This window comes from Syngnathoides biaculeatus, chromosome 22 (genome assembly GCF_019802595.1).
Source record: "Syngnathoides biaculeatus isolate LvHL_M chromosome 22, ASM1980259v1, whole genome shotgun sequence".
Taxonomy (NCBI): Eukaryota; Metazoa; Chordata; class Actinopteri; order Syngnathiformes; family Syngnathidae; genus Syngnathoides; species Syngnathoides biaculeatus.
Genome location: NC_084661.1, coordinates 779,184 through 795,199, shown reverse-complemented (window position 1 = coordinate 795,199; position 16,016 = coordinate 779,184). Strand labels below are relative to the sequence as shown.

Genomic DNA, 16,016 nt, shown 5'->3' with positions numbered 1-16,016 from the left:
CCTCATACATATCCTGTACTATTCTAACATATTTCTCCACCACACCAGACTTCCACATTCAGTACCACAGTTCCTCTCTTGGTATTCTGTCCTAGGCTTTCTCTCGATTCATTCGAAGCTGATTCACCGAACTTGCAAAAACTTTCTTTATGGCTGGTATCTGTTAAATACGGGTCTCATCGAACTATACAAAAAGATGAATGAAACAATGCATTTATTGATCCTGTGAGTTCTTTGCCTTAAGTGTGTTAGAAGTGCTTAGAGCTGTGTTGCCGAATGTGTAAGTTGGGTATTGATATTGATTGCTGTATTATTAACAATTGATAAGTTTGAATGAAAGCAATGACTAGTGTAATGTACTGAATTGCGCTGTCTTTGTAATAGTAACAGCTACAAGACAAGTTATTTTATTATCTTTATTTGTGGTGGCATTGATGTGGAAACTGCTCGGATAATTTCAAAAGGTCTTCAATTGTTTGCATGAATGAACACTGTAAAACCAAAGGCAAATGAGAGCTGAAGAGTGCTCTAAAAGTTACAATTATACACAACAGTGGGACAATTCTGACTCTTGTTCATTACAAACGAGTTATAAGATGAACATAAATATCTGCACCCAACAAAAATATAAATCTGCATTTTCTAACAGTAAATAGGTATTTCACTAGAAAATTTAGTGAATTTGCTGTCTGGAGAAAGCCATTTAGCTTTAGAAGTGCTTACTGTGATTTTTAAGGAAATGTGCAACATTTCTTTCAGCAATTACGCAACAACGTGGCATGATAGAACACAACTGATACTGATCAACTGCGAAAGAATTTCAATAATATACTACTCCTAAACTCCAATTATGCTTTTTCCCCACTCAGCAAATTGTTACTGTCATACAATGGGGGAAACAATTGTGCTAAAACTGAATACAATTACAGTAAGTTTGTACGTATTTCCTTTCTCCTAACATAAAAGTGAAGGAATCTGCATTTAGAATGTACATAAAATCTCAAACTGAATTATATCCCACGTAACCATTTCAATATTATACAAGGCCAAATGAATTTGTAAATGAAACAAAATCTTACATATTTTCAGAGAACTTTTTTTTAATGTAGAAAATGTTTCCCACCCCATTTTATACAAAGTAATAAAAAAACAAATTAATGCAAGATGCGTCAAACAGATACCCAGCAAGCCCGGACTAGATTCTGCAGATGTTTTGAAGCTGGTCAGAAGACGATGCAGCCAGCCACTCCTACTTTTTTTCTGTCTCAGGCATCTTACTCTGGCCGGAGGGGAAGAGCAAGAAATTGTGGTACGGGGGAAACTAGGGGTCAGAGGTGTCCACTGCATCTCCTCCTCCCAGCCAGTCCCCCTCTTTCAGTCTGCCAGTACACTCCTTTGTGGCAGGCACTTAGGCAGGCAAACTGAGCTTCTTTCCTTTCAGAACTAAAATGAGAAGAGGAAAAATTAAAAACACAAAACGAACACAGAAGACTCGCAATTCGCAATTCCTTCCAAGTCAGTTTTAACCCCAATGTTAATCCCTCACAATGCACAACTTCACGTGGCCATTGTGTGTGTCAAGTATTTTCTCCGTAACAGACTACTTACAATAGTACCACCACTATAACCAACATTAAAAAAACAGCAGAGTAGACACAAATCTTAAAGAGAACAAAGTTTCATTCATCTAAAGTACATATGCATGCAGGTTAAATAAATAGTTAAACCCTTCCAAGTTACAATACTGACTGTATTGTAATGTTATTGAAAAATAACTGCACTGGAAACATTTCTACAATTTTTGTGGCTTTATCAGAAAATATTCTCAGTGAAGGTTTCTCTGATAAATACTGGATGGGAAAGCAGAACACAGAAGAAAGTAGAACATCTTACATGTGTTCTTTGAGCAAAATGTTATCCAATGTATTTATCAAGAACACTAATCAATTACAAGTTAATTTTTTTTTTTTTTTTGGGGGGGGGGGGGGTTTGGTTATATATTGTGTACACCACATACTACAGCTTGTTGTACTTGCTTTTATTTTGGCTTTTTTCCCCCCACTCTGCTGTCACCAGTCAGGTCAGCATTATAAAGGAGAACCTGTTCTCAACTGTCTTACCTGGTTTAAATAAATAAATTGTCGTAAACGTGTCCAAGGTCCAACTGTCAGTACGGCATATCTAATGACGGATGTGAAGAGGAGGATGACTTACCTTTTGTTACATACAAGTAGAAAAAGTCGCAGTAGAGGATGGTTTGCACCACCCCTGCAACGATGGCAATCATGTCGAAGAATCCTTCAAAGTAGAACCTCCATATCCAGTTAACAAGGTATAGAGCTCTGTAGAGTCCCAAAAAGAACAAGTAGTGGGTGGTGATGGTCTCGGCCTCGCCCGTCTTGCTGATCATGAAGAGTTGTGGCAGGATGGCCACAGACTCCAAGTAGATAGAGAAAGTCCACAGGATCTGGAGCAGAACCCATATTTGTTCAAACCATCATGTCATCAAAATCAAACTGTAGTTATGCTAGTTAGAGATATGCAAACACCAAACAAACGCATGCAAAAGGTGACAACAACACCAACAACAACAAAAAAGAGGAGGGGGGGATAAATCCCCTGGGCTACCGCAGAAAATGTTTTTAATTTATAACAAACTAAGCAATCTGCATGACTGAAGAGTAGAAAAAGCCCAAAGTAATTTTTCTTCCCACAGAAAAACATATTTACACCACTCAAGTAAGTACATGATGTAAAAATTCAGGATTGAAATGAAATTTGCCCAATTTCTTTTTTTGTTTCAGCCTCCAATTTGAGCCAGGCCCATCTGCACCTGATGCCTGCTTCAAGCTGTGCCACATAAATAGCATCCTTCTCTTAAAGCACTCATTCTGGAAAATAATTGACTAATGTCATTGTCTCTCTCACTTCATTTTTCACTCTTATTACCTTCAAAGGCTAATCCCAAATGCACCTCCAGCAAAATAACGACGTTAGGGAGGTCTAAAGTAGTGTGGAAAAAGTGCTTGGCCTCTTCCTGATTTATTTTTTTGCATGTTTGTCACACAAAAATGTTTCCCTTCATCAAATAAATTTAATTAATAGTCAAAGACAACAAAACTAAACACAAAATGCAATTTTTAAATGAAGGTTGTTCTGATTAAGATGAAAAAAAATCCAAACCTACATGACCCTGTGTGAAAAGGCGATTGCCCTTCTTGTAAAAACATAACTATGGATAATAATACCCAAATTCAAACTCTCCAGCTGCACTCAGCTTTGATTCTTTCACACCTGTCCTCAAAGACCTGTCTGACAAAAATTAAAGTAGATCAAAAGATCCTCAGAAGTTGATATGAGATGTTAAAAATAAATAAATAAATAAATAAATTCAGGAATAAAGGAGAAAAAGAATTGAGATTTATTGGTGGATCTATTAGTGTGGAGAAGGTTGTAAATCTATTTCTAATGCTTTGGGACTCCAGCAAACCACAGTGAGAGCCATAATCCTAAAATGGTGAAAACACTGGTGACCCTGTCCAGGAGTGTCCGGCCGACCAAATTATCCCAAGACCATAGTGACAACTCATCCAATAGGTCATAAAAAAAAAAAAAAAAAAAAAAAACAATAAAACATCCAAAGAACTGCAGGCATCACTTGCCTAAATTGAGATCAGTGTTCATGACTTCACCTTAAGAAAGTGATTGGCCAAAAATGGCCTCAATTGAAGAATTCCTAGACGAAAACCACTGGTGAGTAGAAAGAATATCAAGCCTCATCTCATTTTCCCAGAAGACAACTTGATGATCTCAAAGACTGTGGTCTGATGAGAAAAAAAGTTTTCACTTTTTGAAATGCATACATTCCATTCCCTTTGGTATCAATGTAACACAGTTTCAGAAAAAGAACATCTTACCAACAGAAAAATATGGTGGCGTTTGTGTGATGGTCTGGCGCTGTTTTAATTGTTCAGGAACTGGACGACATGTTGCGATAAATGCAACCATGAATTCTACAAAAAAATTCCTGAAGAATGTTTGCCCATCTGGTTGTGACCTAAAGCTAAAACAAACTTGGGTTCTGTAGCAGGATGAGCCAAAACACAATACTAAGTGCACTTCTGAATTGCTGTGGGGGGACGGGACGACTCTGGAGTGGCCTTGTCAATATCCTGACCTGACCCTAATTGACCCCTCCGTAGAAATTGCGTCATGCGCGTCGCTGACCAATCAGAGGCCAGAGATCTGCATAAACCATGCCCCTTTTTTGGACCCGCAGTTTTCCCAGACAACGTTGTATGGTCCAGTATAGCTTCTGTTAGCGTTTTATCGCGTATTTGGGTTCTTTAACAATAGATATGGTTAAGAGGTCAAGTCACAGACTTTATAATAGTGACGACAGGTATCCTGAAAGGCTAGTTGGTGGAGTTCAATTCGTACCCTTTCCAAAACCGAAGACCCAGTACGAAAAATGTCTTTGATGGATCAAACTTTGTGGAAGACAGCATGATCAACTGAATCCATCAACCGGAACAGATATGTTTGCACGAAGGTAAGCCCTATATTAGATTTTCAATACATGTCTCATATAAATGAATTAGCAGTTCTTCGCTTGCAAAACATAGCTACGTGTGAATGATTGACACACTTGATCTGTGTTGAGCGATATTTTGTGATGATCTGACTGCACAAACGTCTCTGTTCGGCGCTCCAGAGCTAAGCTAAACCGGACTTTGTTTGTTTGCACGACGGTATGCCCTGTATTTGATTTTCAATACATGTCTCATATAAATGAATTAGCAGTTCTTCGCTTGCATAACATAGCTACGTGTGAATGATTGACACACTTGATCTGTGTTGAGCGATATTTTGCGATGATCTGACTGCACAAACATGTCCCTTTGTTCGCGGCTACGGTAAACCGGACTGTGTTTGCACGAAGGTATGCCCTATATTTGATTTTCAATAAGTCTCATATAAATGAATTAGCAGTTCTTCGCTTGCATAACATAGCTAAGTGTGAATGATTGACACACTTGATCTATGTTGAGCGATATTTTGCAATGATCTGACTGCACAAACGTGTCTCTTCGGCGGTGAGCTAAGCTAAACCGGACTAGCAGTCATAAAAGCCTTCGACGTGCACCGAGACACCAAGACTGAAGGAAGGATGTTTGAGGACACTAAAGTAGTGATTGTCGTACTCGGTCGGGACTTACGTAGGTTCGGCACTAATTCAAGAATAATTATTGAGGGGAGCGCGTGACGTTACACAAAGAAAACGACAGAAACAACTCGTAAATCAAGCCTCGCCTTCTTTTCCTTCATACGGCGGTTCACAAACGGCTATACAGATACATATACAGATTCTGCACACAAGTGTGATATGTAACACGAAAATAGGAAACTGTCAATGACGAATTCGTCTTTGGGTTATAATATATTATATTATGTGGCTTCTCGGTCTTCCTCTGACTCTGGAAGATCTTGCTCTCATATCAATGGTTCTCCGTCGATATGCATGTACATACCGTTGAAATACCCCTCGCTGAAATACTTGAAGCCCTGCTGTCTGCTTTTCAACAATATTTTACTGTTAGCTAAGAATGCGAGTGAGAAATCAGCCGGTAAATCGGACAGTTTCGCTCTATTCTTTTCTTGCTGCGCCGCCCTTTTTGCTAATTGTTTGTCTGACGTAGGCGCACGTGGCGTGACGTCACTTCAGGAGGCGTGGTTCAGTGCCCTGTACGGAGGGGTCAATTGAGATGCTGTGGCACAACATTAAAAAGGCACTTTGTTGTTGAAAACCTTTGAATATGGCTGAATTACAGCAATCCTGCAAAGAGAGTGGGCCAGAATTCCTCTACAGCGCTGTAAGAGACTGATTGCAAGTTATCGGAAACATTTAATTAATTGTTGCTGCTAAGAATGGGCCAACCAGTCATTACGTTTAGTGGCCAATCACTTTCCACACAAGGCCATGTTGGTTTGAATTTATTTTCCCTTCCTTAATAATAAAACCTTTATTTAACAAATGCTTTTAATATTTACTTGTCTTTGACTAACATTTTAATTTGTTTGATGATGGGAAGCATTTGAGTGTGACCAAAAAAAAAAAAAAAGCAGGAAGGGGTAAACATTTTCGCGTCACTGTAAATAAAATGTAAAAAAATATGGGACCCATAAATTTTTCCTTTGCTATTACAGACAGTTTTCTGTGTTGGATTTACAAACAAAGCAAAACAAACTTGGGGAGTTCACCCAAAAGTGTCACAACATTGATTTCCCACACATGCATGTCGACAAGAGTCCTGTATTTTGTTTGTTTTCTAGAGATAGTTCTACTCAATTTAACTGTCTCCACATTGTAACTACTACGTCAGGACACTGTGCTTGACGTCACTGTGTAAATAGTGTTGACAGTATGTCACAATGCTGAACCAAAAATGTTCCAGAACTCTGGTACTCTCATCAATACGGGGCATGCAAACATGGGGAATGTCTGACCTCCAAAGGAGAGAAGTCATGATTAACAAGAAATGCGAGGCCGCCGACGGGGACGACGAGAAACTCCACTCGGAACGTATCATGGTTTCCATCATAAGTTGCTTTGAACTTCAGGTAGATCAGGTACACGGTGGCATATGCACAGCCGATGTAGACGATCTGGAAGACACAATGGCAAACATTCACGCCTGCTGTGTTCAAACAAGTAGAAACGTTATATGTATTTACTCTCATCTAGTCAAGCCACCGCAAGTCAACAAAGGTGTGTTAACTCAGCATACCGGTGAGGCCTTAATACTATGTGTTGAAATGCTGAGAGGAAAACGGGTATCAAGGACAAATACATCAGGATGAACAATGGGTCTCACCTTCATGGTTGTGTTGTAGAGGGAGATGAAGGATGTGAGCAGGTCCAAGTAGCGAGTGGTGAACACCAACGCAAACAGGACCTGACTCTTTCCGGAAATTCCTGACAAAGGACACCAAACATTTGCTCCATTTAAAATACTGAATAGTACCTACATTTTATGCATTAATAATGAGCAATTTCCCCCATTTATGTAGGGTACTATGTTGATAGAGACTCTTACGTGGGCAAGTTTAGTTTTTGCAAGTACAGTAAGTAAGTATATAATTGATGATATGGCTATCTGAATTACAATGTTACAAAGCAGAACCATACTCTAAATAATTGGTGTCAGGAAAATTTTGGATCTGTGCAATAGACAACAGCAGAAAACAAAACACAAGGTAGATAGATTTGTCAAATTGCTTTCATTTTTATAAATCATAGTCAAAATTGATTGACTATCAAGAATGCAATTGTGTGTCCAACTAACAAGATGGTTAACTCATTTAGCTTTTCCAAAATATTGAAAACATAACTTTGTATCCTGTCATCCAATTCATGTCCAAACTATGGCTGGAGGGCCACTTATGGCCCACCTTTCATTTTCTCAGTCTCTAACACAGAGCTTTTCCAGATCCAGATTTGTGGATATTGTCAGCATAATTGCAAAATTTATTGTATAGTTTTTGGAAAAAATATATATACTTTTAAACCCAACATATTAAATCAGTCGATTTGCTTTGATTCAACCAGTGCTGATTACTATTACTACCTGCATGACTGAGAACCTGATCTTAGATGGAAAAACATGACACGCTGTGGCGAACCCTAACAGGACAAGCCGAAAGGAAAAGAAGATTGTGAGAGTAACTTAAGGTGCCACTGTCATGAAATGCATGATTTTTAGTATGTTATTAATGAAAAAACGACAGCCGACGTAGACCCATGCGTTTTTTCACCACAAAACATAATTTTGACGTATACAGCTTTTTGTAACTCCCGCCATGAAAATCCTCTCGAGGGATTTGTTTTCGAGAAGCAGGAAGTGACGTACATGGCAGGACGGCCCTCAAGTGGACTCGTTTGTTTCAATTAGTTTTACCTCCGGGAAGGTAGCTTGTTGTTCCCTCGTGTTAGCCACAATGCCAGCTCGTTGCATTGCTGGACATTCCTTGAACACTCGGGACGAGGGATTTACCCTTCATAAATTTGCAAGAGACCTGGTTCATCATGAAAAATGGATTGCACAGGTGCAATGGACGAGAGCTTTGTGGGTTCCAAATGACAGGCAGGTGTGTATACAGCTACTAAAAAAAAATAATAGTTTGGGGCGGACCATGTAATCCGTCTCTCATAATGTAACAAAAGATCTGCGTACGTATGACAGGGGTGCCAAATGTGTCGATGTGCGCGTCGGACAGCTTCCGCTTCGGGCTCGCCCGCAAAGGCTGCCGTGTCAGCTCGCCTCCGGAGGCTGCCACATCGTGCCTCGCGGACAAGCACGGCTTAGGCCAGGCTGGCTCATACATACTCTGTGGGAGTCTGTTGCCGCCGCGCCACTATGTATGAGCCAGTCATGGCTTCAGTGCAGCGTCTGCCGGTCACGCCTTCGGCTGGGGGGGGGGGTTCATCTTCGGCGCCGAAGTGGCTTATCACAGTGCCGAGCCGGGCCGCTTTACGGTGTTGTCATCGCTCGTGGCTGAGTACGCTACATACTGTCATACTGTCTGGGAGTCTGTTGTTAGTTAGAAGGGATCCGCATATAATCTAAATATGGCTCGAAACGATAGGATAATATTTGCCCCGGACACTTGACTCGATTGTGAGACGTTCTCTCTTTTTTTTTCTCGAAAATAGCTTCAGTGTCTGTCCCACAGCATGGGCCGCAGCGTGTTTTCAATGGCGAATGTCCGGGGTGACGTCACGGATAGTAAATGCAGCCAATATGGCAACCGCTTGAATGTTGAATGAGACTTCCGCAACTTTGCGCATGGATGACGTGCTCTCCGCTCATAATTATTTTTTCGTGTGGACATTGAAGTGAATAATGTCATATGTATTTTTCCTTTCACTATATATTTTAGAATGTTTATAGGGATGACGCTTGACCTTTAAAAACGACTCAGGCTGTTATTATGTTACATTTACAACCCAAATAATGAAAGTTGTCTTCATTACGTTTCATGAAGATGAGCAAAAATTGTTTCCTCCACTTACTGCTTGGTCCTAATCTAAGTAATGACCTTAAAAATAATTTTAAAATGCACGCCTCAATGCCTTTCAGAGAAAGCTATGATGGAACAGATTTTCTCTTAATTACAATTAAATAATAGTTAATAAATACATAATTGCTTAGTAGATTGCATTTAATAAAGGAAGTTTAAACATGGCCCGTGCATCCTTAAAACGTGTGGACACTCCCACTGTAGATTCTAACTGCAATGCCTCAAACGACCACAACACTTTAACGTTATGGTAAAGGAATTCCACCAAAATGCTGCAAAAATTTCAAATGATCGTTATAATGAACAAAAAAAAAAAATTGTACCGGATCTCATTATATTGTGGTGATGTAGCCCATACGTGTTTGTAATGCAATCATTTTGGACTGAAGTTGCTGAAACAGCAGGGAGGCAAAACAAACAACATTTGAATGCTCCTCTAAGCGCCTTATTGCACTAAATGCATGCAAGCAGGCAACTCGATGAACGGTGCGGGATGCCATACCAAGTTTCTCTTATTTGGGGTGTAATATTTTCCCTTTGTGGATGCTATTAGATGCCACGTCAGTCAGAGGCTGAATAGACCACATCCTTTACACGCATCTATTTTTTTTAAATGACATACAGATGCAACGAGTTGGGGGGGGGGGGGAGAGACAACACCGGCAGTTGTTCTGAGATAAACTTTCTGACAATCAAACTGTGCGGCCGAGAGTACTAACAAAGCTAGCTACAACTAGCAGCGACTGTGATCCACCTCCAAATGCATCATGGTAGAGTGTGACGTCACGTGGCATTAGTTATCGCTCTTAAAAGAAATGCTGAAGGCTGCCGGTGAAGATATGCGGCCACTTACCGGCACACGAGCGGGTTTTCCATATTTTAAGCAGAAGAATAATGATGGCTGCTAGGTGGGACAGGTCACCAGTTAGCCTGAAGATATTCATGTTGCAGAGAGCTCCAGCAAACGAGATAGGAATGAAGGGTCTACGATGATCTAAAAGCGCGTCTGGTGACGAAAAACGTGCGGCCTTTTAGCTTTGGGGGGCGGGGGGGGGGGGGGAAGAGAAGATAAAAGTGAGTATAGCTCGCTAAGATTGGGGAAAATGGCGAGTAGTGAGCGACGTGGCTCGGGTCCGTGACGAGTCCTTCAATAGCCAATAGGAGATGGGATCCGCTGCCGGATCGACCAATCAGAGCAGAAGCATTCTAAATTATAATTTTCCTCGCACAACATTGTATTTGACATCAAAGTAGGTTTTTCTCCTTTAATTTGGCGTAGAGGTAAAGGAAGAAAAGTCGCGTGACCTTATATGTATTTTCTAACTTTTGACTATTCCTATAGTTTGCATGAAAAGTTTTCATTTATTCAAGCCGAGCAAATGCAAATCTTTTTAGCAATATCGGCCCAAGACAGCTCGCAATTGGAAAAGGTAAAGTCTTTTAGGAACCGTCTTCAATACAAATATTTGCCATGTCAGGATTCTGCAATAGTAATACCTAGAGTATCACCAAAAGGAGTACACTCCATATTTATGTCAATATTTTATTGTATTGTTCATGGTACAACACTAAAGAAATAAAACTTTGGTACTGTGTGAAGCAGTCAGTCGCTAAAATAGCCCTGAATAATTGAATGCAACGCCGTAACGTCAGAATTGCTGGCCACATAACTAAATTAATCTCTTAAGTTAAAATGTCCAATGATCGGCCAGTCCACTCTCAGCTTCTTTAGCAAGACAGTGGTCGTCTTGGAGGTGTTCTATAGGAATACTGCACTGCAGCCCAGTGGGGAGGGACTCATCCTGTCTCAATATGTCACAGTACATGCAATGTTGATCTTGATGGTTGTCACTGAGCACTCATGTAGCCCCAGACCATGATAGTTACACCACCTTGCTTGACTATAGGAAAGAGAGACGCTTGTATTTTGTGCTCCTCAATCGGTTGCCACAAGGTGATTCAAAAGGGTTTATATTGGACTCATCACACCGATCAGGACATGATTCCAGTAATCAATGTCCAGGGTTTCCTTGTTTTGAGCTAGCATTTGCATTGGTGGCAGCAAAATGTCCATTTATAGAAGCCAACCTCTCCACTCAACTTGTTTGGGGACAAATGACAAGGCCTGTTCTTGGGACAACTTGGGGTGGCCAGTATAAACAGTAAAAGAGGTATGCAGTATAGGTTTGCCTCAAAATAGATGCATAAAGATACCAAAAAACCCTTAGTTTTACTTATCTGAATTTTTAAATAAACCATTACCATCTAAATTGTACACATTTGTCATGAGGTCAACATGGTGTGGTATATTGGTATTCTACATACCGTACTGTACAGATACAACCCAACAAATTACGAATTAGGAATCTAAAGTATTGACGTAAAACACACTTTGATGCTTTATATACTATTTATTGGGCTTTAACATCACGGGAAAAACAGTCGGCAAACCACTGCACGACAGTTCAGTCAGGTTATGTGGCATCGCCCATAAATCACAAAAGATGGGAACTTCTTAATCTTGGTTCTGTACCTATGTGGTAGAAAGCACCAACTCTACAAATACCAAAAACAAATGATAAATGCGTAAAACATCACAATATCTACAAGTTGATCAAATCAGTTCTTTTGTTTGCTATTTTGTGGATTCATTTAAATTATAATGGGAAAGAAGCAATCAATAATGGCTCAATATGAAGTTTAACGCCAACTTGGTTTTATCTTTGCATCTATACATATTCAGTTGGGTTGTTTCACTACATAGCAACAGATTTACAGTAAATATTGGTACATTTTTAAAAACTGTACGGTATTTAAAGTAAAGTATTTGAAAAAAAGTTTCATGCTTTCATTTTAGGATTTTAGGGAACAATCTATTACCAGCATGTAAATACAGTATAAAATCAATGAATCAGTCATTTTAATCAGATAGATAAATATTACTTTAGATATGATTTTTCACATTGATGAGGAAAGAGAAGCCACTGACTTAATACTTCTTACACAATAAAATACTTATTGAAGTACAGTATAGCAATATGTAGCTCTTGTCATTTCTATAAAGTACAGTACATCCACTTTGGGGTATGGGAATAAAGTGACATTTAAAAAAATATGATGAGGTATCTCTGTCATCCAGAATAGTTTGTAGACAAAACCTGAGCTTCTCATCCCGTTTTTTTTTTTTTTTTTTGCTAAGAAACATCCACTCTTTCACTGACTTCCAACACTCCCCTTTCAAAGTTCATTTTGGCAAAATAGGTGAACCTTAACTTCACTCTTCATTGACACGACTCCTCAGTCCAGTTTGAGGGCTTGAGAACAAAAACGGCATCATCGAGAACGTAGTAATCGTTGTACATGTCCCCTTCGCAGAGGTACGGCAAGCGGGTCATAGTCTCTACCTCAAATCCTGACTTTCGGAAGACGTCATGTGACAGGTTAGTGACTTGCTCTTCCCATGTTTTCCCTTGTACTTTTAGGTGCTCTTGGGGACGCTGCCATCTTCCACCTAGAAAGAAATTACAGGGGGGAGTCACATTTTTAAATTAGTGATGGGCATACAAAAGATTGACCTTTAAAAAAAATGTATGTCACTATTAAGCAACAATCCAGCAGAAAATGCAAGGATGATGAGCCAACTAGTTTTCTGTCTCAAGGGGCTACAGGAGAAACAGATGTTCCCAAAATCCGTACTGTAATGTCATATTATGTCTCCTTTAAACTAACCAACTTCTACATAAGGCTGGAAAGGAAGAACAGCAGCCAGAATGAGCCGTCCTGTGTGAGGAACAAGCGATCGCCTTATGTCCCGCAGGAGATGCAGAGGATCTTCGCAGCGATCCAGCAGATTGAGGCAACTGATCACATCATACTGGAGGCCATTCTGATGCCACTCGTCGATCCCCATCAATCTGTGGATGATGGTAGTCACTTGTTGCATTCCAAAAAAAAAAAAAACCCAGAAAAAAACAAAACACACCTCTATATCCTTACTTGAAATTCCTCCTTTGGAGATGCCATTTCATGGGTGGCGAGACCTCCGTAGCATAGACCTCTCTGAAATGGCCTCTCATAATTTCTGTGACAGCACCGTCACCGGCTCCAAGGTCCAGAAGTTTCTCTGCCTTCCAGTCTGGTCCGACCTTGAGAAGTTTCTGGAACTGCTCCATGGAAAACACAAACATAGATCCACGGCCCAGGAACCTAACCGGGACAGTATATGAGTAGAAATGTTTGCTAAATGTGGAAAAACTAGTTGTCTTCTTCTGGGCTCACCCGTTGATGGATGTGCGTGACACCAGAGGGGTAAGGACACTTGATACGAAGGAGTGATAAAGTTGTGTGAACAACCAGTTAGACTTCTCAATACTTTGCTTGAGGAAAGCCTTGGTGCCCGAATCCAGATGACTCTGAACAAACCGAGGTCGCAGAGTCTCCCCCAGTAGATCAGGGCAGCATTTGTACCACTGAAATAAAAGAAAAAGTGGATGACGGTAACATAAATTCAAACTGAGAGTGCTTCCAACCCATTTACGCTTCAGTATTTTGCAGCTAAAGAATAGCATAACTGTGCTAGGATGGTCCCAACACCAGATTGCAAGACATGTCCAGAAAGGAACCGTCCAAATAATAATACAAAAAAAAAAAAAAACCATTCATCTTATAAGAATTTTATTATAAAACCAGAATGGAAAAACTTTTGAAAAAAATCAAATGAAAGATATTGCGGACGGCAATAAATGACCACTGTCATTTCAGTATTGTATCAAGTTATAATTGCCTCAGGTGCTGATCAATTCTACCTCGTGTCTCTCCACCGCTGTTCCTTCACCTTCGCTCACCATGTTCACTAAAAGTGAGCGTGCCAGTGGACCTCGCGCGTACTTAGCAGTCCATATCATCTTGATGGAGGACAGAAAGACGGCGTAACAAAGCACCCAGGCCACAAAAATCAATGTCCTAAGCTCTAGATGAGACATAATGGAAAATAACCCTCAGTGAGCAATGGAAACTAGAGCAGAAATATCGTCGGGAAGAAGCGAACTCACTCGAGAAGAACTGCGGAATGTTGGTAGAACTGAAACAAAAGATGAAACGAGTGGAAAAAAAAAAAACAACCAATCGTACATCAACACGACGACACTTTGCCAAAAAAAAAATATTGTCAAACAAACCCGAGGGTGTGGTGGGAAAAGACAAACAAAAAAAGCCGGCCAAATTTGCCCAGCGCTAAAGTCTCCAGTGAGGTCCTTGCCCAGAATGAAAACAAATATTGCGACTCGTATACACTTCCGGTGTAACCCAAAACATGTCCGGGTCACTAGGACGGTGCCTTAAAAGACCATTGTAAAGTTTCTACATTCGAACTTTTCCCCCAAAAGTGTAGTGTTTTCCTATTGAAAGTATCAGAAAACATAGTGCGTGCAGGGGGGAATCCCTTTCTACATACTAAATGCAGAATACTAAAAGGTCATTACAAATTCAATTGTAATGCTCAGTCGTCCTTCTCAGTGGTAGTGGTAATATTTGTTCTCTCAGGTTGAATGGCCTGCGTGGGCAATTTATTCCAAAAACTCGGACAGAAACTTGAAGAAAGACACATGGATACTCTCCACCCTCAGCCAGAAATCAGGTGTTCTTAAATGTTTTTAACTCAAGCTGCTTGAATACATTTCTCGATCTGATGTTGTGCTTTGTAAATTGTATGTCTATAACTGTGTATTTATGCTGCCTGTCTTAGCCAGATCTTTCTTGAAAAAGGTGTTTTGGGTAAAAATAAACATTTGAGGGATTAAACAGATTTTACAAAAGTATTCAAAGTACCATTCAATCCTTAAGAAGTAAAAATAAAAGTGACATCTCCTTTGACTCATACATCCAGCTTCTATTGCTTATTCGAGGTTTGGTCGCAGGGGGAGTGGGCTTACCAGGGACGGCAGACTTTCCTTTCCCCAGCCACTTAATCCAGCTGTTCCGCGGGGATCCTGAGGCATTCCCAGGACAGGCAAGTCTTTCCAGCATGTCTTGAGTCGTCTCCTGGGTCTCCTTCCGGTGAGATGTGCCTGAAACACCTCACCAGGGAGCCCCCATCTAATTGAGCTTCCGACCCTATCTCTTAACGGAGAGCCTGGACACCCTGCAAAGGAAACTAATTTTTAATTTTTTACAGTTTGTATCCAGGATCTTGTTTCAGTCATGACCCACAGCTTGTGATCGTAGGTGAGGGTAGGAACGGAGATTGACCGGAAAATTGAGAGCTTCGCCTTTCAAGTTAGCTCCCTCTTGACCACAACAAACAGATAGAGTCCACATCACTGCAAACGTTGCAGCGGTCCACCTATCAATCTCAAGTTCCGTTCTTCCCTCACTCGTGAACAAGATTCCAAGATACCTGAACTCCTCCACTTGAACTCTGACCTGGAAAGGGCACGCCATCCTTTTCAGACTGAGGACCATGGTCTCAGATTTGGAGGTGCTATTTCTCATCGCAGCCGCTCCACACACTGTTGCGAACTGCTCCAGTGAGAGTTGGAGATCACGGCTTGATGATGCAATAGAACCACATTATCTGCAAAAAGCAGAGATGGCAGTACTGAGGCCACCAAATTGGACTCCCTCTAACACCTCGGTTGCACCTGGAGATTCTGTCCATAAAAGTTATGAACAGAATCGGTGACAAAGGACACCTTTGGTTGAGTGCAACTCTCACCAGAAACGAGTTCGACTTACTGCTGGCAATGCAGATAAAACTCAGACACCTGTCTTGTAGGGACCGAACAGCCAATATCAGGGGGTTCGGTACCCCATACTCGCCTGAGGGACATGATCAAACGCCTTTTCCAAGTCCGCAAAACACATGCAGACTGGTTGGGCGAACTCCCATCCACCCTTGAGGTGCCTCCGAGGGTGTTGGGCTGTTTCTCTGTTCCACG

General features: G+C 40.8%; 2 protein-coding genes across 5 annotated transcripts; both read right to left on the bottom strand.

The window, feature by feature from the left end:
- Nucleotides 1–402: 402 nt before the first annotated feature.
- On the bottom strand, nucleotides 403–10,134 carry kdelr2b (KDEL endoplasmic reticulum protein retention receptor 2b). The gene is made up of 5 exons (XM_061811302.1): nucleotides 9,935–10,134; nucleotides 6,876–6,976; nucleotides 6,508–6,666; nucleotides 2,215–2,467; nucleotides 403–1,443 (listed from the first exon to the last, which is right to left on the bottom strand). Exons 1-5 carry the CDS (start codon nucleotides 10,023–10,025, stop codon nucleotides 1,409–1,411), a joined length of 639 nt encoding a protein of 212 aa, XP_061667286.1. The 5' UTR covers nucleotides 10,026–10,134; the 3' UTR covers nucleotides 403–1,408.
- A 424-nt stretch (nucleotides 10,135–10,558) lies between these two features.
- On the bottom strand, nucleotides 10,559–14,614 carry mettl9 (methyltransferase 9, His-X-His N1-histidine). 4 transcript variants are annotated; one of them, XM_061811299.1, is made up of 6 exons: nucleotides 13,887–14,614; nucleotides 13,360–13,550; nucleotides 13,078–13,287; nucleotides 12,811–12,995; nucleotides 12,486–12,592; nucleotides 10,559–11,637 (listed from the first exon to the last, which is right to left on the bottom strand). In XM_061811299.1, exons 1-6 carry the CDS (start codon nucleotides 14,061–14,063, stop codon nucleotides 11,551–11,553), a joined length of 957 nt encoding a protein of 318 aa, XP_061667283.1. In that variant the 5' UTR covers nucleotides 14,064–14,614; the 3' UTR covers nucleotides 10,559–11,550. The 4 variants fall into 4 exon arrangements, with proteins under 4 accessions (XP_061667283.1, XP_061667285.1, XP_061667284.1 ...); XM_061811301.1 differs by lacking the exon at nucleotides 10,559–11,637 and adding an exon at nucleotides 11,645–12,395 and having other exon boundaries at nucleotides 13,887–14,613; XM_061811300.1 differs by lacking the exon at nucleotides 10,559–11,637 and having other exon boundaries at nucleotides 11,647–12,592; nucleotides 13,887–14,050; nucleotides 14,133–14,610.
- Between the last annotated feature and the right edge of the window lie 1,402 nt (nucleotides 14,615–16,016).

What these genes read in the sequence shown, in the direction of transcription:
- mettl9 (XM_061811298.1), bottom strand. Translation starts at nt 14,063, where the DNA reads ATGTCTCATCTAGAGCTTAGGACATTGATTTTTGTGGCCTGGGTGCTT. An exon ending in CAGCGGTGGAGAGACACGAG is followed by an intron (nt 13,551 to 13,886) that starts GTAGAATTGATC and finishes CTTTTATTTCAG; the next exon opens with TGGTACAAATGCTGCCCTGA. An exon ending in CTCCAAAGGAGGAATTTCAA is followed by an intron (nt 12,996 to 13,077) that starts GTAAGGATATAG and finishes CATCATCCACAG; the next exon opens with ATTGATGGGGATCGACGAGT.
- kdelr2b (XM_061811302.1), bottom strand. Translation starts at nt 10,025, where the DNA reads ATGAATATCTTCAGGCTAACTGGTGACCTGTCCCACCTAGCAGCCATC. An exon ending in ATGACTTCTCTCCTTTGGAG is followed by an intron (nt 2,468 to 6,507) that starts GTCAGACATTCC and finishes GTTCTGCTCCAG; the next exon opens with ATCCTGTGGACTTTCTCTAT. An exon ending in CTACTTGTATGTAACAAAAG is followed by an intron (nt 1,444 to 2,214) that starts GTAAGTCATCCT and finishes TTCTCATTTTAG; the next exon opens with TTCTGAAAGGAAAGAAGCTC.